This window comes from Equus caballus, chromosome 8 (assembly GCF_041296265.1).
Source record: "Equus caballus isolate H_3958 breed thoroughbred chromosome 8, TB-T2T, whole genome shotgun sequence".
NCBI lineage: Eukaryota > Metazoa > Chordata > Mammalia > Perissodactyla > Equidae > Equus > Equus caballus.
In genome coordinates, this window is record NC_091691.1 from 21137246 (window position 1) to 21161281 (window position 24036).

General features: G+C 57.9%; 1 protein-coding gene across 4 annotated transcripts in view; it reads left to right on the forward strand.

Annotated features, from left to right (window-relative positions):
* RBM19 (RNA binding motif protein 19) overlaps nt 1–24036 on the forward strand; it is a 129418-nt gene that overhangs the window by 86636 nt on the left and 18746 nt on the right. For all 4 annotated transcript variants that reach the window (XM_005612586.4, XM_070275444.1, XM_023647108.2 and 1 more), the window contains exons 22-23: nt 10696–10801; nt 23767–23887. In XM_005612586.4, coding sequence (XP_005612643.1) covers nt 10696–10801; nt 23767–23887 — 227 coding nt within the window. The remainder of the gene's footprint in view (nt 1–10695; nt 10802–23766; nt 23888–24036) is intronic.

Consider the following 24036-nt stretch of genomic DNA (forward strand, 5'->3'; position numbering starts at 1 on the left):
TGTTGACTGTGCAAGGGAGGTCTTTCTAAAATGTGCAATGTCTTTTCCTACCTGGGCAGAGGCCGCTGGGCAGGCTGCAGCACAGGGGCACCGACTGGAGCTGTCTGGGTGTCTGCTGTCGCCTCCGTACCTGGTAGCCCCCAGCCACTGCCCTGTTACTGTAATGTGTGTTGGTTTTTTGGTCTAATCCAGCGGTTGGCAAACCAAGGCTCTCATGGTGGCTCCCTGCTTTTGTAAATAAAGTTTTATCGGCACACAGCTACGCCCACTCATTTACATATTGCCTACCGCTGCTTTCAGGCTGGAAGGACAGGCTTGAGTAGCTGCAAAGCCAAAAATATTTCCTGTCTGACCCCTTACAGGAAACGTGAGCCCTGGTCTGGTCCGAGGCTGTCAGTTACCCCTTCTTGAGGCCCTTCTGGAACCTGCCGTAATAACCCCTCTGCCCTTCTCAGCTGCTCTGGAACGAGACAGTAGATAAAGCAGTGTGTAAAGTATGAAGGTGAACAGACTTTCAGTGGGCGAGGGGACCGGCTCAAGGGCTGGCCCACAGGCACAGGCAGAAGCTCAGGGCAGGGCTTCGTGGCGTTCTGTCTGCCAGGGGACTCTCCTCTTCCTCTGGGTTCTCTGGGCTCTAGGTGAGTGAGTGACAGCATCTTGTGCAGGCCGCAGGAGCCATGTGGTGTTGACAGTGGAACTCGCTTTGCTCTGAGCCCTGTGTGGCCCGCGTCTCTGTCCTTGGCCCCTAAGTGGTAGCATTGACTCACATCCCATTCATCTTCCCAAGAGGGCTCTGGTTCACTGAACCCCTGCAGGGGCTCCTACCACCATCCCACCCTTCTGGAGATGCCATCAGGATACCGCCTAGACTTGTCTGGATGTTGAGGTGCCACTGTGCTTCTCCGGAGAGGTCAGAAGAGATGGGGCCCAGGGGCCGTGAGATGGGCACATGCAACGGTGCACCTCAACAGCCATGAGCTGTGGGTCGTCCCTCTCGAATCTCCCAGGATGCCTCCTGCTTGATCAGTTAAGGAGAAGGCGCTGTTGGTGGTTGTGGCTCGTGCGTGGCACTCCTACTGGGGGGACCATCAATAGGGAGTTTTCTAATCCCCCAGTGACTGGAACTTTCCACCTCCCCACATGTAGCCCTTAAGATCCCCATACAAGCTCAGCGGAAGTTCTCCCTGTGTTTGTAAGATCTGGCCTCTCTTCTCTTCCCTTCACATCCTCCTTATTCTTGTTTACCTGCCCTCCATGTTCCCACATTAGAAGGAGCTCGATCCTGGAAGACTGAGCCCTTAGCTTGAGGAGCGAGAACAGCCATGACTCGTTTGGGAGAGCCCTGGAGGCCTGATGGGAATCAACTCGGGAGAATCCGGATTCGGGATATGCGGTCCTCATTCAAGTCCTGAGCGTTGAAATGGATCCAGAAGAACTGCAATTGACAGGGCCCTTTCTGTGCGTGGAGGAGATGTGGCAGGGGAGGGAGTGGGCCCTGAGCGGAGGTGGCAGGTGCTGAGACGTTGAGTGGCCGCCCTCTGTTCAGCCTTCTCGGGAGGCCTGGCTGTGACCTGGCAGCAGGCAGCGTGAGGAGCTGGGCCAGTGGCAAGGAGAGTCCCCTGCTCGACACCCCAGGTCCACCCCGAGACGAGGGCTCCAGCTGAGTGCTCTGTTTGTATGGGAGCTCACCTCACCTTCTCCTGCCCCATAGAGACCCGGGGGACAGGCAGTTTAACCCTGTGTCAGAGGCTTCTGAGTTTGGTGGTGACATGGGGGCAGAGAGGGGCAGAGCAGAAGGCATCGAGTGAGACACGGCAAGAGTTTGACCACGGCTGGTGACTTCCTGAGTTTTCTCCACCTCTTTTCTTATTTCCAGAGTTACCACGGAGATGCTGGGCATGACAGAGATAGTAGCAATAAGCAAGATACGTGGCAGATTAATTCTTTAACCAGATTTAAGCTCGCAGAGAGGCTGGGGTTTTTTTTTTTTTTTCTTTTTAATTTTTTTCTTCCCCCTCTCAAACATTTCCTGTACTGAGGATAACACCAAAGGGTGTTAAATTGGTTCTGAATGTCCACCTCTGGCTGGCCACATTCTTGTAACGATTTCATTAGCCTGAATTATCCACTTTATTTTCTTGTAATGGGATTAGCTGTACTTGAGGCAGCTGAAGACCAGAGGGGGAGAAAGTGGGAGAGAGCGTCCGCCTCGTATGTCATTAACTCGCTCCGGCAGAGGCATGCAGCTGACCAGAACGCGCGCCCCAGGCCAGAGGTCACGTCTTGATCCCCTCCTTCCTAAAGGAGGAGGGAACGCGAGCTGTCCCAGTGGGCTTGCTCGGCCTGAGGGAGGACCGACAGAGGTGCCTGGGTCTGGCTGAGGGATGCCTCCTTGGGGACAGTTTCTTCCAATTACCTTGTAAAACTAGCAGGACATGTGGGTAAGATGGAGAACTGATTTTCTCAGGGCTCCAAGAATCACAAAGTCATATCTGGCCCTCTTACCTCAACTGTTTCCTGGAAACCCCTGGGGTCCTCGAGGCAGGGCCAGACTGCTCCCTCTCCACTTCGACCTGAAACACCGTAAGGGCTTGGGAGGGGTCACTTGCTGGGCGCCGATACAGATGCTTCTAATGGACAAGGGCATATACACAACAGCTTCCATTCTTTCCTTCCAGAGGTATGCCAGGAACCCTGGGCTCAACAGCCTTGTATGCTAGGGTGATCATTCCCATTTTACAGGTGACAAACCCGAGCCTCAGAAAGGTGACATCCGTTGCGGGGCTGGATGAGAGCCCACGTCTGCCTCCAAACTTAGATTTTCCAGTGATGCTGTGACTCGGCCCCTCACTGTCAAAACTAGGCCCCTTCTGCAGCAGCTGCCACTGCGCACGGTCTCCGGAGAATTAGAGGCATCGCCTGAGTGATAAAGGCCAAGGCCTTTGTCCTTCACGTGTGTGCTCAGGCCCGCGGGATGCTGCCAGACTTCCCTTTCATCTCCCAGATTGTATTTCCCAACTGCGTGCCTCACAATACCAGTGTCCTGAGAGATGCTAACAGGTTTTTTCATCTGGGGAGAAGAGGAGTCCAGCGGCCCAGTGAATCTGAGAAACACTGTGTCTTCTCCCTCACTCTTCCAGATAGCTCCTCCAAGCACCTAACATCTTACAGGCTCTGACAAGGTCTGCAGCAGAGAAGACTGCAGCTGAGTGGTCCCTGCCCCCTCTGGCAGAGCAGTGGTCCTCAAGCTGGAGCAGACGCACACTTATCTGGAGGGCTTGTTACAACCTGATTGCCAGGCCCACCCCAGACCTTGTGAGTCGGAGAGACGGGGGTGGGACTTTGGACTTCTGACCAGCTCCTGGCTGACGCTGATGCTGCTGGTCCAGGGCCACACAACCACACAGCTGGACCGTTTGTGCCAGCTGGCGCCCTCTCCTGGCTCTCTGCTGCCATCTGTCTGGCCCCCGGAGGTGTTTGACTTGGGGGCCAGCATCCTGTCCCTTCTGCTGACCTGGCCCTGGCACGTCTCATCATTCCCTCAGACAGCTTGCTCTCTCTCTCTCAGCCAGGGTCACCCGGCCAAGCCAGGCCAGGAGCCTCCATCTCCGATGCCAGCCCCCCTGGGCCAGAGCCTCATGGGAGTCTGCAGGTTCCGCCTGGAACTCGGGCCCCGACTGATGCAGAGACGCCATGTACTGCTCGCCCCCACGATGCCTCGTCTAGAGAACGAGAGTGTCTCGCTTGCCTGGAAAGGACCCCATGAGCGGCTCTTGAGAAAAGCTCAGTGCCGTCCTCCCACCTCCTTCCTCGCTTTCTTGGAAACCAGGCCATTCTTCATCCTCTAGGAGGCAAAAATGAAAGGGAGTGTTGCGCTGACGGTGACAGCTGCCGTTCTCCATGCGCTCTCCCCACGGTGAGCGGTGGGTACTTGGAACAGTGCAACCTAAAAGGCCGTCTTTAGAGAGGGCAAGAGCAAACACGCGTGGAGGCAACTGGCCTGAATGTCCTCTGTGATTGGCCCCACGGCGCTGCCGTTGGGTGGAGCAGCCCCCCTGGGGTGTGAAACACTCACCAGCACGGCCCTCTGGGCGTGGACACAGCGAGCTGCAGGTCCCACCCCGCAGAGTGGCCCTGTGCACGTCTGCCCCTCGGCCAGGGCTGTCTGGGGAGGGAACGGTGTCTTTTCTCCCCTGCCAAGCCAGATACCATCCACAACCTTGTCTCGGCACGAGTCCCTTGGTAGATAGTGGAGTCGGCCCCCTTTTTGCTTGCTGTTACTGATTCACTGCCGTTGAAGGAGTAGATGGGGTCCTTTGGAAGGAGCGTTGACCCCTGGGGGCCAACTACTCCTGTACTAACTTGTGGTTGTAGTCCTTGCAAGAGCATCCTAAGGACAGACTAACCGAGTGTTCTGGCCCTAAACCTGACTGTGCGACCACAGCAGCATGTGCATTGCCTGAGATGATCCTGGGAAGGATGGGCTGGCACACAGGGAGGGCTCAGAAATGGTGCATTTGTGAACTGACCGCACGTGTGGGGTGTTTTCTCTGTGCTAGGCACAGTCCTCAGTTCTGCAGCCACAACAGAGACTAGGGACCGTGCTGTCTTGGAATGTTTTCTCTGTTTCTAGAACAGGGAGGGAAAGACAAGTAAATAAGCATTTTCAGACCGAGCTTGGACGTGACAGAGTGGCTGGCAGGGTGGAGGAGCATTGTTAAATAGTGTGGCTGCGGAAGGCCTCTCGGAGAAGGTGGCATTTGGGCTGAGAGTGAGTGACAAGGAGTGGATCATGGGAATATCTAGGTGGGAGAGTTCAGGTGATGGGAAGAGCAAGGTGGGAGGTCCTGAGGCAGACATAAATTTGGTGGCTTCCAGAGCGGAAGGAAAGCACATGTGGCTGGTTCGCCTCCGTTTCCCATCTGTGAGGCTGGAGGATTGGACAAGGCTGCCTTGACGAAGGCTTTGGTTTGTGTGGATGCTGGGTCCTGTCCTGAGCCTCCCCCACTGCAGACGTCTCCTGTCATAGATGGAGAGGGGATTGTCCCAGGAGTCCTGTCAGCCTGTCTGTCTCTCCACCCTGCCTCTGCCGGGCCCTTAGCCACATGGCAACTGTAGGGAAAGGAGGACACGAGACGGAACACCGGGCAAAGCAGCTGCCACCTGCCACGTTCATTCACCCAGCAGGAACTGCTCCGTGGGCCCATGAGGCCCTGTGGGCCCTGCTTTAGGACGGTGGGCGCGGAGCAAGAACAGGGCTCAAGCTGAGAAGCCCTGAGTGTGGCCCTAGGCGGTGGAGAGAATGGGTTTATCCCACAGTCCTCTTGGGCCAGTGGGACAGAGAGGCTTGCTCCTGCCCACTGGCTCTTCCCTCCCAGGCCAGGGTCCCCTGAGGACTGGGTGGACGTCTAGCCCACCCTGGACTCCCTCCGGGCACCTGGCACACAGGAGGCCCTGGTCACAGCTGACAGACAGGACAGTTCGTGTCAACTCCAGTGAGCAAAAGCACAGGGTCGGGACAAACCTTCTGCTGGGAGCCCAGCTCGGGGACCGTGGCTGTCCCTTCACTCCTGGGGTAGGTAATGACTCACCTTGGAGAAATCAGGAGACTTCTTTGAGCCTCAGTTTACTCCATCTGTAAGATGGGAATGGCAGTGCCCGGCTCATAAAGCTGCTGTGAGACCCTGTACAGCAGATACTTAATGCGCCATGGGACACGTAGCACTGAAGGCACCCGGGGAATGGCCAGATACGTCGCGTGTGTGTAAATGCATGTTGGAAAATTGGTGGAATGTCTGAAAGGCTTTTTAATGCCTTTTACCTTTAGCCTTTTTTTCTTACGTCTAAAAGAAACAGAAGGAAACCTGTGGTCTTTTCTTATCACCAAAAGCCCATTCATCTTGTTGAGACGGCACTGTTGTTCTGACTCTGGGTCCCTTGGGTGGCAGCTGATTTTTTTCCCCTCAGCCGTGTCTTGAGCACAGGTGGAGAGAAGTCATGCCAACAGACCACGTGCCTCAGTTCTTCTGCTGGGGCTCTGGTTCCTCCCACAGACCCATGTAGGAGAGTGATACGGACTTGTGTCCTGGGAGCAGAGGGGCCTAGGGTGTACCTGACCCTCACTTGGTGTCAGCATGCAGGCTAGAGGGTTAGGCCAGCCTCCCAGCCTGCCCATTAAGCCCTAAAACCCAGGCACCAGAGCAGCTGCAGAATTGTCCAGTTCAGCATCTCTGGAGGGTTCTCTGTCTTCCCCCTCACCTTTCCTCTGACTCCTTTCCCCAATCCCCTCACTTCTCTCAGGGGAGATGGGACAAGTCATCCCTTTTCAGTAGCCAGAGCCCCGAGCAGTGGCCAGCCAGGGCTGCAGCAGGTCCAGTTGGGGCATGCAGTGTGTGCCAAGGGTGAAGTCCCCATGTGCACAGGGCATACACACACTGTGTCTGTGCTTGGGCCTGTGTGCAAACACAGTTTGCATGCCCAGGCTTGTTTATGAGGGCTCGGCGTAATTGGCTTTCCTCACTCAACACCTCGGCGCCCCCCCTCCCCCCCCCATCCCCCCCCCATCCCGCTAGCCCCCTCTGCTTCCCTCCTCCTCAAAAAGTCCAGTGGTGGAAAACCCACCTATCCGCCTCCAGATGCGCTGTGGCGTGGGGAGGGGCGGGGCTGCGGCATGGTGGAGTAATTGGTGAACCTGAGGTGAATGAAATAATTGGAAAAGTGAGGTGTGAGTTTGTTACTGAAGTGTGAGCGAGGTGGGGGAGGGAAGGAGGCCACGTTTAAAAGCCCGGTGTGTCCTCTTTATTCACAGTTTCTGATACAGTAATTGCTATTTTGTGGTTTCTATTATCTACACAGTGGGGAGTGTGCTCGTCTCCTTCCCCGAGCCCAGTCTGGGTTCGGGGGGTGTTCCTGGGCGCCCCGTGAGTTGCCTCCCTCTCTGGTCCCTGGGCGCCCTGCCCAGCCTCGCCCAGGCGGTGGCCTCTGCCCCCAGGAGACAGGGTCCACACAGAACTTCCTTAGGAAGCTGCTCTTAAAAATGGCCCCGTGGACTTTGCTGTCAGATAAGAGCCTTAGTAATGGCTGGTATTTATATATATCGCTTATCTCCAAGGAGCTAAAGGTACTTCATTGATTTTTTTTCCCCCAACCCTTTTTTTTTTTAATTCTCTTTCGATATCTCTCTGAGATCATTGGTGTTGGCCTTATATTATTCCTACTCAGTTATACCAGCAATCAAAGCCGTCCACTTTCCCAGCATTGTTCTTGAGCATCAGTGGGAAGAGCTCGCCTGGGTTTGGAGTCCTGGGCTGTGGGACGTCTGCAGGTCACTTTGCCTCTCTGGTCCTTGGCTCTCTCATGTGTAAAAATGGAAGCAGGAGCACTATTGGCTCACAGTTCCTGCGCCTAGGCAAGCATGTATGTAAAAGGCCCAGCACGTTGCAAGCGCTGGGGTTTTGACAGCAATGGTGGTGTCTTGAAAGCTCAGCTGTTCATGGCAAGGCTTCACAGACATCGGCAGTTCTTTCTAAGATCTAACCCTAATCTTCCAGCTGCTCTGTAAGCTCCAGCTCTGTCTTGTCCTGTTCTCAGAAGGAAGGGGAAATGAACTCACCAGAACCCTTTCCCTGAGCCCTGAAGAATAATGGGATTTTTTAAGCTACCGGCATCTTTGGACACAGCATTTCGTTTGCGGTGCAGATGACTGTCTGGAAACACCAGACAGGCTGCGACCTCCGCACGGCCTCCCAGCTGCCTGACACAGGATGCCCAGCTCCCTGATCCCTGCCCGAGATCCCTTATGGATCCAGGGTACCCCTCTCTCACAGCTCCCCCTGCCGAGCCCTCAAATGCCGCTTCTGCAGGCCACGTACACCCAGCTCCTTCAGCCTCTCCTCCTCAGCTTTTTTCTCCACCTTTTAATTACTTTCCTCGCCTTTTGCCGGACCCTCAGCTGCTTACCATGCACGGAGCATCCACAGCTTGCAGTGGGCTGCAGAGAGGGAGGAATTAACTGCAACAGTCTTTCTCTCTCTCTCTTTCACATGCACACCCACACATAGCCTGGCTCACTGGAAACTAGACACTGCTAAGAAGAAATGCGAGCAGAGGACATTGAGACCGTGAAGGGACGGGATTATGGCCCCTTTGGGCAAAGACAGGAGGTTTGCACGCAGTGTGGGTGGAAGGAACTGGGACTCAGTCGGCCTCCCTCGCCCTGGGGTGTTAGGCAAGTCACTGGACCCCTCAGAGTCCACATAAGGAATTGGTAGCCACCCCCACATGTGGGGCCAAGCCTCAGAAAGAAAGAGACCCCAGCTCCGGAAAGTGGCCAGCCCCCTCCAGGTAACTGAAGGGGATGGAGCCTGGTGCAGCAGAGAGAGTGAGCTCCAGCTTGACATCAGCCTTGCTGAATTCACAGACTGGCCCAGCTGCTTACTGGCACAAGCTGCTGCCTCCCTGAGCCTCAGTTGCTTCATCTGTAAGATGGGGTGGTGAGACTGATAATTGACAGTGGTGCCATTCACGGGTACTCCCCGGCTTGCTGTGTGTAGTCCCCCACAGCCCTCTACGTCAGGTAAGGCACCTTCCAGGACTACTGTTCGCTTGTGTGTTCATCCCAAAAATGCTTTCAGGCCTCCACTCTGAGCCGGGCACTGGCTGCTTGCTGCAGATCCCATGAGCGACACAGATGTGGTTTCTGATCTCGTGGAGCTGAGTTACAGCCCCAGGGGACGGCGGGGAGCTGCACAGGTGTCCACGCCACCATGCCCTGGTAGGGGAGCACGGTGCACCCTGACTGCTGGCGGGGCATTCCCCCGGCCACGGGGAGACCGGCAGAGGCTGCTGGAGCAAGCCACAGTTACACCGAGGCCCAAAGGAGGCTGGGGTGGCGGTGGAGAGCAGCAGAGAGATCAGCACACCCCTAGGTTGTCTATGTCCGTGTCTGCAGCGCCCAGCATGGCCCTGCACATAGCAGGTGCTGGCTGAGGCCACCCTGTGCCTGTCAGCCTTCTCACACTGGGTCTGAATGCTCTCAGACTCTGGTCCTCATGGCCATCAGATCCTGCAGTCCATGTGGCTCTCTGAAGAACTTAGAGCCAAAGGACCATTTATCTGAAGGAGCTGACAAGAAAACATCCCTCCTGTGCCCTGCCCATCCAAGGCCAGCCCTGGCAGAGGCCCGGGCTCCATGCGTAAAGAGGCAGCGTGTCTGTCATGGGCCGCATCGGCCTTTAGGTGGCAGAAGAAAGCAGGGTTTGCGGGCTCGGCTCCTTTCGGCTCTCCCACCTCACCTTCTTGCTTGTCCCCACGTGCCGCCCTCTGGGCCCCAAAAGGCCCTCCCCCGAATTGGAGCCTCAGCCGGCAGCCAGAAAGACTGACAGGGCTCCGCTGGCGTCCTCTCCAGCCCAGCCCCTCCCCTCCCCGGGAGGCTGGCCTTGTAGCCAGCAGCCCGGTTTCTGTGGCCTGCTCAGAGAGGCCCCAGGAGGGGGGAGCGGAGCTGCTAGGGAGAGCTCCGAGGAGACGTGCAGATTCATTTTGAGGACTCATAATGCTGCATTTACACACCGTCCTGCCTTCGGAAATTGGGCTGGCACATGCCTGGTCATGCTGGCAGGGCCGCGGGTTAACGCCTCGGATTTAGCTTATATCATTTCACGAGAGCTTACGGCCTTTACCGTGTTTTTTACCCAATCGGTCTTTGGCCCTGAAGCCTCCTAGACTGTCGTTTGTGTGTGTGTGCGTGCGTGCGTGTGCGCGTGTGCTTGCCCAGACCCCCGCAAGTGTGCATGGATTTTCAAATAAAATAATACCTCTCTTCAGATGCCATGCACATCAAATATTTATTGGCGGCAATTTGTGTGTATATATGTGATAAATGGACATTAGGATGGGGTTGGGGCAGGGGAGTGAGGCAGACAGCACTGGAGGTCCCATCCTTTTGTCCGGGACTTGCTCAGAGGTTTATCCAGGAGGCAGGGAGGGCCCGGGGATGGGCCGAGCGCTGTTTACCTGTTTGATCCCTGTCAGGAGCGCCAAGCCATTTCCTCCCACAGGGCTTTGCCTGACTTTGGCTTAGCCAACATCAAACGAAAGCCCAGAGGCGGGGGGAGTGGGGTTCATGGAGTAGCTGCGTGTCACTCGAGCAAGCGGAGCACTGAGAAAGCATCCCAGGCCCGTGGGGAGAGGGGCTCCTCCTGTTTGCTCAGGGCAGGCTCCCCATGCTCAGCTCAGTCGTGGAGGCGGGTTCAGGTCAGGAGACCCTGCTGACCCAGAGTCCGAGGCCCCAGCTCGCACGGGAGCAGCCCCTGGCCCTGGCCGTGCATGTTCAAGGCTGGATCCCCTGCCAAAGATTTACCTGCATGGGCAAGAGGGGGACAAGTGTGCCAGCTGTCAGAGGAGCTGAAAATTCTCCAGCAGCGTCTCCAGCCTGATGCTTCCCTCCCTGCCCGGCGTGATGGCCAGGGCCTGGAAGGAGAACGCCACTCATGCCCCAAAGCTTGTGCTGCCAGTGGGAGCTGACGTGTGGGTGCGTGTGTGTGTGTGTGTGTGTGTGCACGCGCGTGCGTGTGCACACACACACACCTGCAAGCGCTTTCCTTCTCTGACGGAAGGGATTAGCATGTGGGAATGGGTCCTGCCACGTCCCCCTTTGCAGGCCTCAGTCCTGACCCTCCCGTGTCCTTTTGTCCCCAGCACCTTCGGGGAGCTCAAGACCGTCCGCCTGCCGAAGAAGCTGACCGGGACAGGCTCACACCGCGGGTTCGGCTTTGTCGACTTCCTCACGAAGCAGGATGCGAAGGTGAGCTGAGGCCCGGGGCCTGTCGCCACCCCGTGTGGTTTTCTTGTTTCTCCCCGACCCTGCTCATTTGCACAACACCCTTGGAAGAGACTGCCCTGGGTTTTCTGTTTGAAGCAAAGGCGATTCTGTGTCCCCCTCACTCCCGCATGTCACATACACAGGAAACTGGGGTGCAAAGTGGGGAAGCACGTGGTTTCCCAGGCCTCCCAGGGCAGACAAAGCTCCCCGGTCGTGAGCCCCCAGAGCGGGGAGAGGCCGTGCAGAATGTGGGGCATCCAGGGGACAGTGCTTGGGAAGAAGGCCACGAGGCACCCCAGTGGGAACCTGTGGGGACAACTCCTTCCCTGGCCCTTCCTCCGGCGGCCAGGACTTCTGTTTTGTGTTGGTCACAGGTGAGGTCCACCCAGGTAGGTGCTGCCATGTGTGTGCCCCTGTACAGGACTCCACCAGGCTCCTCGGAGACATAGAACACCTTTTCTTTTTGAAGCTAGATCTGGGCTCCATCCTGGCAGTATGTGCTGGGTCCTCCCCTGGCCCCCGCGGCAGATGTGGGGCAGAGGTGGTGTGATTGGGGTTCCAGCTATGTCCGAGGTCGCTGCCCCTGCAGCACCAGGTCACAATCCCCAGGGGAGGTGACAACAGCACTGTCATCGTGGGCTCCCTATGTGAATTCTGTGCCCATGGGATGCCATCCCCCTTGTGGCCTCCCCTTTCCCCGAGGCTACGATAAAGCTAAGGGCAGCCTCGCTGACAGCTGGCCTCCCCTCCACCACTGACAAGCATCCTCTGGAAAAGCACAGTGTTGTTGGCATCACGCCCACTGGCCTTTAGCAAGTTGGCATTGCAGTGGCCCCGTGGGTGAAGCCGAAGGTGACATCACAGGGACACAGCTGTGTCTTTGTGGGCCCTGGGAACATGCACAGGCAGAGAGGCACCCCCGGGCCCTCGAGGAGCCTTGCCGGCCACCTTTGTCTCAGCGTCTTGAACTCAAGGGCCTGTTTTGTTGACACGTGGCCACGTTTGTCAGGACATCTGTTCCTCTTTCTTCTCGCTGGCAGCCTTTCCCGCGTCTTCCATCATGACAGCAGGGGCAGCACCCTGCGTGCAGTGGGCTCACGGCCCTGGTTCCCATCAGTGTGGCAGGCACCTTAGTGGTCCCTGCGTTGGCTCGGAGGAAGCCACGGAGGGCAGCCATCCAGAGCCCGGGCTCTTAGTGCTGGCAGCTGGGCTTCCCTCACCCCACCCCGTGCCTCAGTTTCCTCGCCTGTTAAACAGGAATGACAACAGGTCCCACCTTCAGGGTGAAGGCAGTTGGTGCACATGAAACCCTGACACCAGTCCTGGCAGAGTGTTCAAGACAAATGAGCTGTTCCCACGAGTCCAGGTCCCCTCCGAGCTGGCTGGCCCTTCACCCGCAGACAGAGAGAAGGGGAGTGCAGGCAGTGTCTGCTCCACTGCCTTCCGTCGAGCACTGGGCTTCCCGGGGCATTGGGCAGTGAGGCTGTAGGACCCTTGGCGTCTGTTTCATATGAGGGTTCCTGCGCGAGCCTGTGAGTCAGGGAGGAGGGGGGGCTTCACTCCCTGGCCCTAAGCAGTGTCTCATTAATGGCCAGGATCAAGGCCAGCTGTTAGAGTCCAAACTTTGAAGCCAGACAGTGTGAGTTTGAATCCTAGCACTGCCACCTACCTGCCGTGTGACTGTGGGCCAGTGACTTCCTGTCTGCGTGCCTCAGTTTCCCCGCTGATACAACAGTAACAGGATTTTCCCCGTGGAGTTGTTGGGTGAGGAGATGATCTTAGAACAGGGTCCGCCCTGTGGGCTCTTCTGTTAGCCGTGAGGAGGAGGAGGGTGGCGATAGTGGCAGCAATGGAGACGATCCAGAAAGACGGGACGAGGAAGGAGCGAGAGAAATGGCGGCGCCAGAGCCCCTTCAGCTGGAAGCCGCCCTTCCACACAGCGGCCTCTCTCCAGAGCCGAGGCTGGTGGCAGAATTGACACGGCTCCTGGGGTCTAGGGGTCAGACCAGGCGCAGGCTCCCAGCCTTGAAATTCCAGGCGCCCCATTGCCGGGACGCAGTCGGTACGCTTGTGTTCCAGCGTCGTAATAACAGAAGGGGGCTTCTCAGTGAGGCGGGGCAGCGCTGAGGCCCGACTGGACCACGCTCGGCACCCAACGCCGGGCTGCAGATGTTAATTCTGAAGCCCAGCACAGCCCTCTGGTGATTTATGGAGGTGGCTACCCTGCTCCATCCCTTCCCTGCCTTCGATTCTGGGCTCCAGGAGGAGAAAGGGCAGAGGACACCAAAGACTCAACCCTCAGCCCCTCCGGGTTGGCTCTTCCTGCCCCTGGCCTCCAGCAGGCGGCAGCCTGGCTCCGGAGCTATTTCTGGCCCCGTCATCCCCCCTCTCTGCCCCAGGTGATGCGGCGCCCGAGGGCCCTTTGTGCCCGCCAGCGTACAAGCTGGTCTTGCACAAAGTGAACCGACCGGGAGCGCCTCTCTCCTGCAAAGATCCCTTTGCTCTTTTTGCTTCCCAAGAAGCTGCCGTTGCTTCTCCTCTCCTTCTCCCTGTCTGCCTGAAGAACTTGATTGTCTTCCGAGTGGCACGTTTAGCACTCTCCACTGACCCGTAGAGCTGCGCGCACTGCATATTGGTGAATAGAATTCTGAATATTGTAAATATCTAGTTAGCTCAAGGGTGGGCGTGAGTTTGAAGAGGAGAGCGATGCTGCACAGGGAGATTGAGTGACAAACCCCGCAGATCTTTTTTGCTCAGTAAAAGGAATTCATGGGAATCCCAGGATTGGCGGGGAAACCTCCATGAGCCCCAGTTTCCCGGGGCCAGCTCCCCCTACGTGGTCCTCCTTTTGAAGCACTCTAGGGAAGGAGTCCTCCTTTAGAAACCCCTCCCGGAGCTTGACTGACCCTGACCCACTGGAACCCTCACCAAGGGCTTTGTCCCACTTCCTGTCATGGCGCCCTCCGTTAAGATAAATAGTCGGTCGCTCTTAGCATTGGCAGCAGCTTGGACCTGGAGATGTAAGCCTCCTGTGGGGGCCCCAAGCAGTCCTCGGATGGGGAAAAAGGAGAAGGGAGGAAAAGACGAAAGGGACTCCCAGTACAGTGCTCCTCCCTGGGCATCAACTGGTCCGCTTCGACAGCTGGCAGAGGAGAGAAGAATTAGGCTCCGATCAATCCCCAGAGTCATCCCCTTGTCACCACTGTCTCTGCTCAGGCCCCAAGCATGTGCCTCCGTGCACCCAGGGATTCTGAGTCTCAACCTTTCTGCATGACACCATGTTCCACCCTGCACATCATCGGGCACTCCGTTATCTGCCAAGCCCCTCTGGGTCAAGCACACACCCCCAGACTGGAAAGAGAATCCTAGCATGAGGCTCTGCGAAGGCTGTTGTGGCGGAGCTCAGAGTAACCAGGCAACTGATGACAATAGCCAGAGGCTCCTGCGACCAATGCACCGGCTTTGTATGTGACATGTACACCGTACACGCATTGTCTCATCCCAACCTGCAGCGGCCCCAGGATGGCGGGAGATTTGCATAACTCCCTCCCTGGTCCCTCCAGGCATTTGCTGCGCTCCCTCCGTGCAGCTGCTCAGAGCCCTGGGAACTGAGCGGAAGCCCAGACCCAGCTCTGATGCTGAGATGCCAGATGAGGTGGGACCCAGCCTCTACCCTCGTCACGGGCTCCAGGAGCTGGCATGTTCTCCCCCGCAGGAAGAGTTACCAGCCCCCCATGTCCCGGGCAGTAAACATCGGTCCCTCTGAAGGCACCCTATCATCTAAACCTCCAGGTGTGGTGACTCGCGTCTCTCAAAGAGCCTCCCCACGTGGTGGACAGGAGCGGGACAGAGGTCAATGCGGCGGACAAGAAGTCAAGGACTCAAAGGCGCCCCGACCGCGCTGGTCTCCCCTGGGTGCCCTGGGTCTGTGCCTGTGTGTACAGCTATCTGTAGTGTCTCAGGCGCCACAGGATTCTGTAGGCCCTGATGATGTTTCTGGAAGGGCCACATCATGGCGTTGATAAAAACTGTCAACTTCTACAAGCCTGTCTTCAGCAGGGACGGTGCTGGGCATTTGCCTGTGTAATCTTTAATCCTCCTGGGACTCCAGGAGATAGGTGGTAGGGGGCCATTTGACAGGTGGGGAAACTGAGGCTCAAAGGGATGAAGTCACTTGCCCAGGGTCAAACAGCCAGTGCTGGGCAGAGCTGCAAAACTGCACGTGTCAATCTGATTCCAAAGCTCATGTATGCAGGACGTCTTCCCTCCTTGCCTTCGTTTATTCACTTGCATTGAGTGCCAGCTCCATGCCAGCTCTGCTGTGCCAGCCCCTCCTCTTTCCACCACACCCGTCACCTCTCACCCAGCCCCCTCTCACCAAAGGAAAGGACTCGCCAAGTAGAGAAATTTTGGAGGAAGCTAAGAAGTTGGTCCTTAAAACAGATCTTGGGAACAAGCCCAGGATGAACTCGGCTCCTCGCAGCCCCCGGAGGAGGAGCAGGCCCCCGCCAGCACACACTCCGTCTCCTTCCAGCCCTCCCGAGCCCAAGAGATTCCACCTGGGCAGGTGAGCTGGCTTCCCAGCAAGGTGTGCCCATCCCCATTGGCCGAGAGGCCACCAGCAGCCATTGGGATTCCATGGAGAAGCCGCCACGTCCTCTCTCTTCACCCAGACCGGGCTGGTCACGGAGGAAGGAAGGAAGGGCGACACGGAAAGGAAAGAACACAGAGAACAGACTTGCAGCCTGAAACCAGGATGTTAATGTCTCCCGTGCACGCACATCTCCTCCTCCCCGAGCCCGCCGCGCCTTTGTACTTTTGCAGTGCAGCTGTTTTTATTTGCCGCCGCTGCTGTTGTTTTAAAAGGTCTATTTTCACATGGAATGTTATCCAATTAGCAGAGCAATGTGTTGGCTTAAATAAACACTTGGGGGGGAGCCGGCAGTAGGGAGACTCGATGGCGGCTCGCGTTGGCAGGCAGAGCTGTTCTCACCGTGGTGAATAGCCGTGGCTCTAATTGTAGGGTCGTACCAGTTAACGGCTCCCCTCTCATTTCTCACTTTTGCATGGTGCCGGAGAAGGGGGCAGAGGAGCCATGTGGACACATGGCCCGGGCCCACCCTGTTGGGGTAATGCTCAGTGTTTCGTACAGGCTCACATTAGGCCTCTCTGCACCCATGGTCTTTGCCTTGCAGATTCCACCCATAGAAGGCCTGGGGGGGACAGAGGTGGGATGAGTGAGCCAGACGAGCTTCTTCAGGCAGGGGTACCCGTTGCCCAGCACAGTGCCGGGCCACACTGCACCCACGGTGAAGGACAGTCGCCTTCAGATTATCAGCGATGTGTGTTCAACACACGTTTCCTTCATCAACCGCAAGGAGGGAGGAGAGTGAGTCCCCGTGGGGCCCCGTGATAAGGCAGCCGCGCTCCAAGGGGCCAGTGCCCCGAGGCAGTGAGGAGTCCATGTGCACGCGGCATCCTGGCTGCCCGTGTTCTCGGCCAACAGGGCTGCACAGGGTTCACAGCGTGGCCTGTGGGGTCAGAGCTGCCACTTCCCACTGCGTGAACGTGGACGAGGGCTTCGTATCTGGAACCCCAGGTCACTCACACCACAGCGGGAAATGGTAATGCTGCCCCTGCAGTGATGGTGAAGATCACGTGGGACGATGCTTCCCCCAGGCCGTGGCACCAGCACCAGGGAAGCGGAGGCAGCTCGGTGTCCTGGGCCCCGTGGGCCCGAGGGGCTGTGGTCTGAAGCCTAGGTCTCCATTGTTCTTTGTCTCCTGAAATGTTAACTGGAAGCAAATTCGGGATTTAGGGTTTTGTCCCCGCTTTCCTATTTAGGCATGTGTGTTAGGTGTGTACCACGTACCTGTGTTCCAGTTGCACAGTTTTGCGTAGTTCCCATCATCAGAGCCCAGGGATAGAAGAAAATGTGTTTGAATCCTGAGCCTTGCATTTCAAGGCAGGGACTCAGGCTCAGCTAACACATTTATGGACTAAGAACCTGGGATCAGGACAAGCCACCCTCCTCAGACTAGCAAGTGCCCGTCCTTCATGGCCAGGGTGGAAGCAGCGCCACGACGTACCCCTCTGCTCTCTGCGTCCCTCCCTCCACCCTTGTGTGCACTGAGGCCTGGCCAGCCCCTGTGAGGTCAAATGGGAGGGACGGGGCTCCGCTGTCCTGAGGACGACTCAGGTTCGAGTGTCCTCCTCTCAGATTTATCAGGCAGGCAGTACAACTTACCAGGGAAAGGCGACAAGCCCAGCTGAGTTGGACGACCTTTCTCCCTTCCATTAGCACTAGTAATAACTTTTAAAAAACTATGCTACCAGTGGCAACCATCCAGGTCCCCGGCATCAGGCCCCCACTGTGTGCCAGGCGCTGGGTGAAATGAATACAATGATGCGCTGTGTAACAACGGCTCAGTCCACACCGGACCACGTATGTGACAGTGGTCCCGGGAGGTGAGTCCCACACGGCCTGGGTGTATGGTGGGCCCTGCCATCTCTGTGTGTGTAAGCACACTCTGTGGTGTTCGCACAGCAATGAAATTGCCTGACGACGCATTTCACGGAACGTGTCCCCATCGTTCAGTGACGCGTGACTTTGATTGTGATCGTGTTTGTTCTTCCCGGCAGCCCCAGGAGGCTGAAGCGCCCCCACTTTGCAGTTGAGAAAGTGAAGACTCAGAGAAGGTTCTCCCCGGGCCACACCTCATGACACCCTCAGAGCCCGAGCCCTTACCAGGCCACACCGCCTCGTTGCCTCATCACTTCTGACCCTTGGCTACCTGGGGTCGGCCGTCTTTTCCTGGTGGCTCTTATTTCACCCAGAGGTCAGAGGCGGCATGTCACCTTTGTGTCCCCTAATTTGGGGTTTGTCTCAGAGTAGGTCCTCCACAGCTGTTTAATTGGGTTGGATGGAGCTGAGTGAGTGAGTGAATGGAAGAGATGTCTGTTTGTCTGAAAGATTTTGGACACGACAGCCTGGAAATGGGGCCCCGAGGGTTTCTCTTAGAAACTCCCCCTGGCTCCATGGTATCATGACTTGGGATGGACCGAGGTGCTGAGTGAGGCCCACAGTGGGAGCCACTTGCTGCTGTGCAGAGAGCCCGGCTTATTCCAGCACCAGCTCCTGCCTCCCTGCTGCCCTGTGGAGGCCGCGAGTAGCTGGCGGGCTGTCGAGCACTTGCCTCCAGGGCTCTGGGAGCAGGGGGACAGGGACGAACAGGATCTCTTCTCAGAGCACAGGACGGCCCCCCAGGGGAGCTGACACTGCACATCCCGGGACGGCAGACCCTCCTCCCAGAAGTGACATGCCCCTGTTTTCCCACTACCTCGGCAGAGAGAAGGAGCCAGACCCCTGAGGGTCCCAGCTGGGGCCGGTGCTCCTGTTCCCTTTGCTCAGTCTCTGTGCTCCTGGGCACACGTGGTCATTCTTGGCCAGCTCAGGTCACACTTCCTCCAGGCATCAGGGGCACAGATGGCTTGGGACAGGTTGGCGTGGTCCGTGCTCAGGTGCAGTGGCGTCTGCTGAGAGACGCAGGCCTCCCACTCTGCAAGACGCAGAGCAGAAGGAGCCGAGAGAGTGCCCTGGACTTCTGAAGGCTGGAGCCGTCCTCAGCAATCCCGGGAGCCACAGCCCCTGGGACAGGAGCCCTCCCAAGAGCACCGAGTCGGCTTTGTTGCCACAAGTAGAAGGTCTGTCTCCAGGGAGAGCCGCGGAAAGGTCAGGCCCAGTGCCACACTGGCAGCCTTCCAGCGCCTTGTCTGTTCTGTAAAGGTGGCCGCCAGGCCTGCTCACTCTTTAGCGTGCGACCGTCATTCCCCTCCGCCATCCCAGAGTTCCTTCCAGGGAGAGCACAGAAGGCAGCGGGAGGCCGGGCTCTGGGCACCGCAGTCGGTGGTGAGGTCAGAGATCAGAGAGGCGGGGTTCCAGGACAGCCAAGCCAGAGAACCGGATCACAGGGCTAGCTCTGGACTCAGAGCAGTCCTTGTCGGGCCTCACGTTCTCTGAGCAGAGCCAGGCCTGAGACCTGCTATCTGAAGCAGGAAGTCCATCTGCCCCAGGTCAAGGCACAGGGACTTCAGCAGCCATCTGGGTCAGGACACAGACTCCACCCCCAGATGGTTCAAATGAAGAGAGATTGATGGAGGGGTAAGGAGGGCTCGGGGACTACTTGCCAGGGATAGTGAAGCCCCCAGACACCAGTGACAGTGGGAGCTGTCACCACCCTTAGGCCAAAGGGCTGCTTGGAGGGAAAGGTGAGAGCCAGAACTGTCAAGGAGGGGCTGCTGGCAGGAGCTGTGGTCCTGGGGCCGGGAGCAGGGAGAGAACCCCCTGCAGTCTCCCATTTGCTTAACCTAAATAGAAAGCAGAGGGCAGGGAGGCCTGGTTATCCAGCCTATGGGGGCCAGCCCAAGCACAGAGCGTGGGCCCAGGGAGAGGAGCAGGAGTAACCAGTGCCGGCCCATGAGGCGACGGCAGGAAGTGGCACCAGAGAGCGGGGGTGCCCTCTTCTGCCACCCTCTCCTCTTGGCCGGAAGAATGCACTGAGCCTTCCTTCTAGATCTTGAGGTTTCTGCAGCGACCCAATCAGGCGATTGGGTGGTCTCCCAGGTCCTGGTGGCACGGTGCCTGTTCCCATCTCCCGAGGTCCCAAAGTCGTGTCTGCCAGACCCAAGACTGTGTGCATCAGTCTCGTCCCAACCAAGAGGCAGACCAACCCAGTCATCTGGACAGTCAAGGGCGAGACGTGCTCCTCGCCCTGCGGCTCTGTGGTCTGAATCCCAGAGTGTGAAGGAACTGTGGCGGGGCGCCTAAGCCAGCCGTCCATCTCCAACCAGGACCAACCTGACTGCCCCTGCCAGTCTGGAGACGTGTTTTCTGGACCTCAGTGAAGGAATTTGCTCCAGAATGTTCCCTGAGCGCACTCTGTCCGGAGCATTGTGCTAACTGTAGCCAGGCCAGGGCCTTCCCTCCGAGGGTCGAGGTCGAGTTGGGGAGCAGCACACAGCGGCGTTACAGGGCAGGTGCCAGGATGGAGCCCGCGTGCAGGGCGCAGGAGGACCCCTGGCTGCAGCCTGTGTGAGGACGGCGGGGCCTGCAAGTCGGCTGTGACCAGGGAGCTCTTCCAAGCTGGCGCAGACGCTACAAAGGCCCAGAGACAGGACATACAGAACCTGAAAGGCAAAGGAGGAAGGGAGGTGGCCAGTGCTCGGTTTTCCCGTGGTTGAGATGGGAGTTAGGTGGCGGTCATGGGACTAGGCGACCCACGATCCACGATAGGAGAAGCCCTTGGCTCCGTGGGAGGACACAGGCAGCGAAGTGGGACTGGGAGAGAAGCGTACGGCCGGGAGCAACTCCCTGCCCCCTCTGTCGAGCCCCCAGCCCTGCGCTGCCCCCGAGCGAGCGCCCCAGCATGCACGGGGCCGAGGGCTGTAGAGCAGCAGAGCCCGTGCCTGGGCAGAGGTGGAGGACGGCTCTTTCTGGGGAGGAGGTGGCTCAGGCGTCGGTGGAGCCAAGTGTGGCACAGACCAGGGAGCAGCTGCTGGCAGACCTCAGGCCTGAGGAGCCAGGGCTGCACGTCCCCTCTGCTGCCTGGACCTTCCTTGCAGCTCAGCGTCTCCCCCTGCAGGAGTCTGCAGCCCCGAGGGCCGGCTCTGTCCTCCTCCACACCCACCCCTGCCTCCCGGGACGCCCCAGTGCGACAGGCCTCATTCGGCTCTGTTCAGGACACGCAGTTCCTCAGCACTCAATCTAGGGTCCCTTTTAGCCTCGAATCACTGTCCTCATGCCCACGACAGTTTGAGACCACCACAGTGCAGCCACCCAGGCAGTGGGCACTCAGGAAGGCACCCTGATTGCTTATTAGCCTGCAGGGGTTAGAACTATTTTTGGAGAACCACATATTCTGCTCTAACTTCACATACAAAAGAGCTTTTGTGTCCTACCTACCGTTGTTCCTGCTCTTTAGCGTAATAATGGGGAGTCGAGTTGAGGGCATACATAATAGTAACAGCCCACATTGAGTGAGACCTCTTATGTGCCAGCCAGTTCTGTGCTAGACTTAATAGTTCCTTGAATCCTCCCATCCATTCTCTGCTGCTGCCTCTCTTTTACACATGAGGAAACAGGCTCAGAGAGGTTAAGCAGCTTGCCCAAGAGCAGACAGCCTGCAAGTGGTGGAGCAGGGATTTGAACCAAAGTAGCCGAGGTCCAGAGCCCTCAGTCTTAGCTGCTGTGCCACCTCACCTCATGAGGTGAAGAACCCTTCCAAAGAGAAGGAGATGAGAATTTGCCAGGTTGATGTCAGAGGGAGGCCAGGAGAGGAATTGTCAGCAGCTCCTAGGATGAATGGAGACCTCGCCAGGCTTGTGTGGCACAGGAATGGAGCACGGGGTTCCAGGGGTAAGAAAGAACACGCTGGAATCAGAGAGGGAGGCCGGGGTTGGGGCATCTCTCCTGGGCCCCCTCCCCGCCTCTGTTAGTCCCTTCCTCTGACGTCAGCTTGGCTTCCAGCCCCTCGCCCGCCCCCGCCCGAGCGTGTCCCGGGGACTGCAGCTCCTCGGGGACCCTGGCACCAGGATGGAATACCCGCCACGCCAGACTCCCGACAAATTTCTCTCCCCCGTCTCCACACCCCAGCTCCCGCAATCAGGCTGTTTCTCTGCCTCGCCAGCTGAGAACGCGTGTGTTTTAAAGCTCTGAATGGGCCATTTCGGCTCAGAGTCCAGATGCATTTTTATATCCACATGGAAAAAAATGCAGAGGCTCTGCTGGCAGTCGGAAAGAGTTTTTAAATTAAAGTTAAAAAAAGAGAGAGAAAAGTTCCCTGCACCTGGCCCTTCTCAGAAAAACACAGAAGAGAGCAAAGCGCTTCTTCAGTTTGGCCACGCGTCTCGTTTTAAAAAGATGCATGTCCCACCGCCTCCCGCCAGTGTGCGCTTCAGATGCCGTTGTTTATGGGATATCTGCCCTGCGCCCCCCACGGGGCTTGTTGTGTGTAAGTCCCGCAGTCAGCCCCATTTTATAGATGAGGAAACCGAGGCTCCTAGTGGGGCAGGTGGCTTGCCCACGGTCACTGTGTTATTTTGCTAGGAGGCCAAGCAAAGTACCACTGACGGGGGGCCTCAAACAACAGAAATGTGTCCTCTCACAGTTCTGGGGGCCAGGAGTCCACGATCAAGGCGTCGGCAGTGTTGGTTCCTTCTGAGGGAAGGTCTGTTCCAGCCTCCTCCTCGCTTCTGGTGACAGCGGGCATCCTGGGCTTGCTGGCATTGCTCCGTCTCTGCCTCCGTCCTCACGCGCACTCGCCCTGTCTCTGTGTCCTCGCACGGCCGTCTCTCAGAAGGACACGGCCCCACTGGATTAGGGCCCACTCTGCTGCGGTGTCCTCGCCTTAATCTACTCACCACCCCTGCAGAGACCTTGTTTCTGAATAAGGTCACACCCTGAGGTGCCGGGCTTTGGGGTTTCGGCATCTCTTCTGTGGGGCACAATCCAACCCCTGACAGTCAGGCTGCGATTGACGGCCAGAGTTGCATTGGTTCTAGTCCCGAACCCTCCGGGGTAGCCACGGCCTGCTTGCGGCACCAGAGAAGCAAGAGGCACAAACCCCACAGCTCCTCCTCCCGTGCCGGAGCCCAGAAGCGGAGAAGCAGCCGCCCCTGTGCGCCATGCGTGCTGCCGAGCACCCGGAGCCGGCCCTGCTCACACCCTGCGCTGACCGGAGGCCTCCTGCTGCGAGCAGGGGCTTGCAAATGTGATAAGCCCATGGCGCCAACACAATGGATTCTAGCATCTATTGAGCGCCTACTCTGTGCCCCCACACCGCTCCAGGCACTTTCCCTGTTAGCTCCTCCTCCTCTCTAGAACCCTTAGGTTGGAGCACCATAACACTCCTGTTTGATAGATGAGGAAACTGAGGCCAGGGAGATGCGTTTAACTTGCCCGGGCTCTTGGAGCTGAGAATTCAGAGCCCGCCCTGCCCAAGCAAGGTGACTCCGGAGCCGCTCCCGGCCATGGCCTCTGCCCCACGGGAGCATTGCAGGAAGGGCCCCCGCGCAGCGCTCTGGTTGAGACCCAGCAGTGCTGAACGGGGAGCTCGCCGGTGCTGCAGGATTCAGTGATGTGAAGGGTCCAGAAGGGGCTAACCTAGAGGCGGGAAGTGGCTCGGTGCTGGCGGGGCAGCGACTGCTAATGAGTCCGCAGTTTCTCTGGGGTGATGATGATGAGAATGTTCTAAAATCGATATGGTGACAGTTACACACTCCAGATACACTAAAACCCACTGAATTGTGCCTTCAAATGGATGGCTTGTATGGTGTGTGAATTGTGTCTCAATCGAGCTGTTGGAAAACAAAAACCAGAAAGAGGGCAGTAGGCAGAGTGGGGAGGTCGGGAACAGCACAGAGCCAGCGGGAGGAGCGCGTGGCGGCACCCAGGCCAGCGGCCAGGAGGGCAGGGGCTGGTGAGGAGGCCGAGGGTGGCAAGGAGAGATGGGGCACAGAATCCCTAGGGCTAGCGAAGGACAGTGCCACCAAGCAAGACGGAGGGGCCTGCGTGGTCGTCATCGAGCGGCTTCAGGGCTCAGCTTTCTCACGTGGCACTGCCCCTGACAGCCGGGTGGGAGGCCAGTAGGCTAATGGGGTTGCCCACCCCCAATCGGATGTAACGTGGGATAGAAGGTGCCCACTGGGCCCAGGCCCTGACAGCAGATATATTGACCGCACAGTCACTTGCAGCTCTGTCCCTGGGAACGTACCCCACTAATTGAATAGATGTGCCCACGGCTCCCACACCCTCGCCAGAGATCAGGTGTCACCAGGGCGCAACCTTGCCTCCAGGTTTTCAAGGCCGGCAGGCAGGAGGAGGGCAGAGGGAGCATCTGCAATGAGGTCTCAGCTGATGCACTGTTTCGTTTCCTGTCCCCCGTCCCCAGAGAGCCTTCAACGCCCTGTGTCACAGCACCCACTTGTACGGCCGGAGGCTGGTCCTGGAGTGGGCCGACTCCGAGGTGACCCTGCAGGCCCTGCGGCGGAAGACGGCCGAGCACTTCCACGGTAAGAGCCCCGGGCTTCCAGAGAGCTGCCCTCCGCTGGGCCGGCCGCGGGGGCTTGGGCCCTGTCCCCTCCCAGCCTGTGCTGGGTGCCCCCGTCCGCCCCTCCACTCCCTGCCCTGTTTACCTACTCCGTGCCGGGAGGCTGACCCG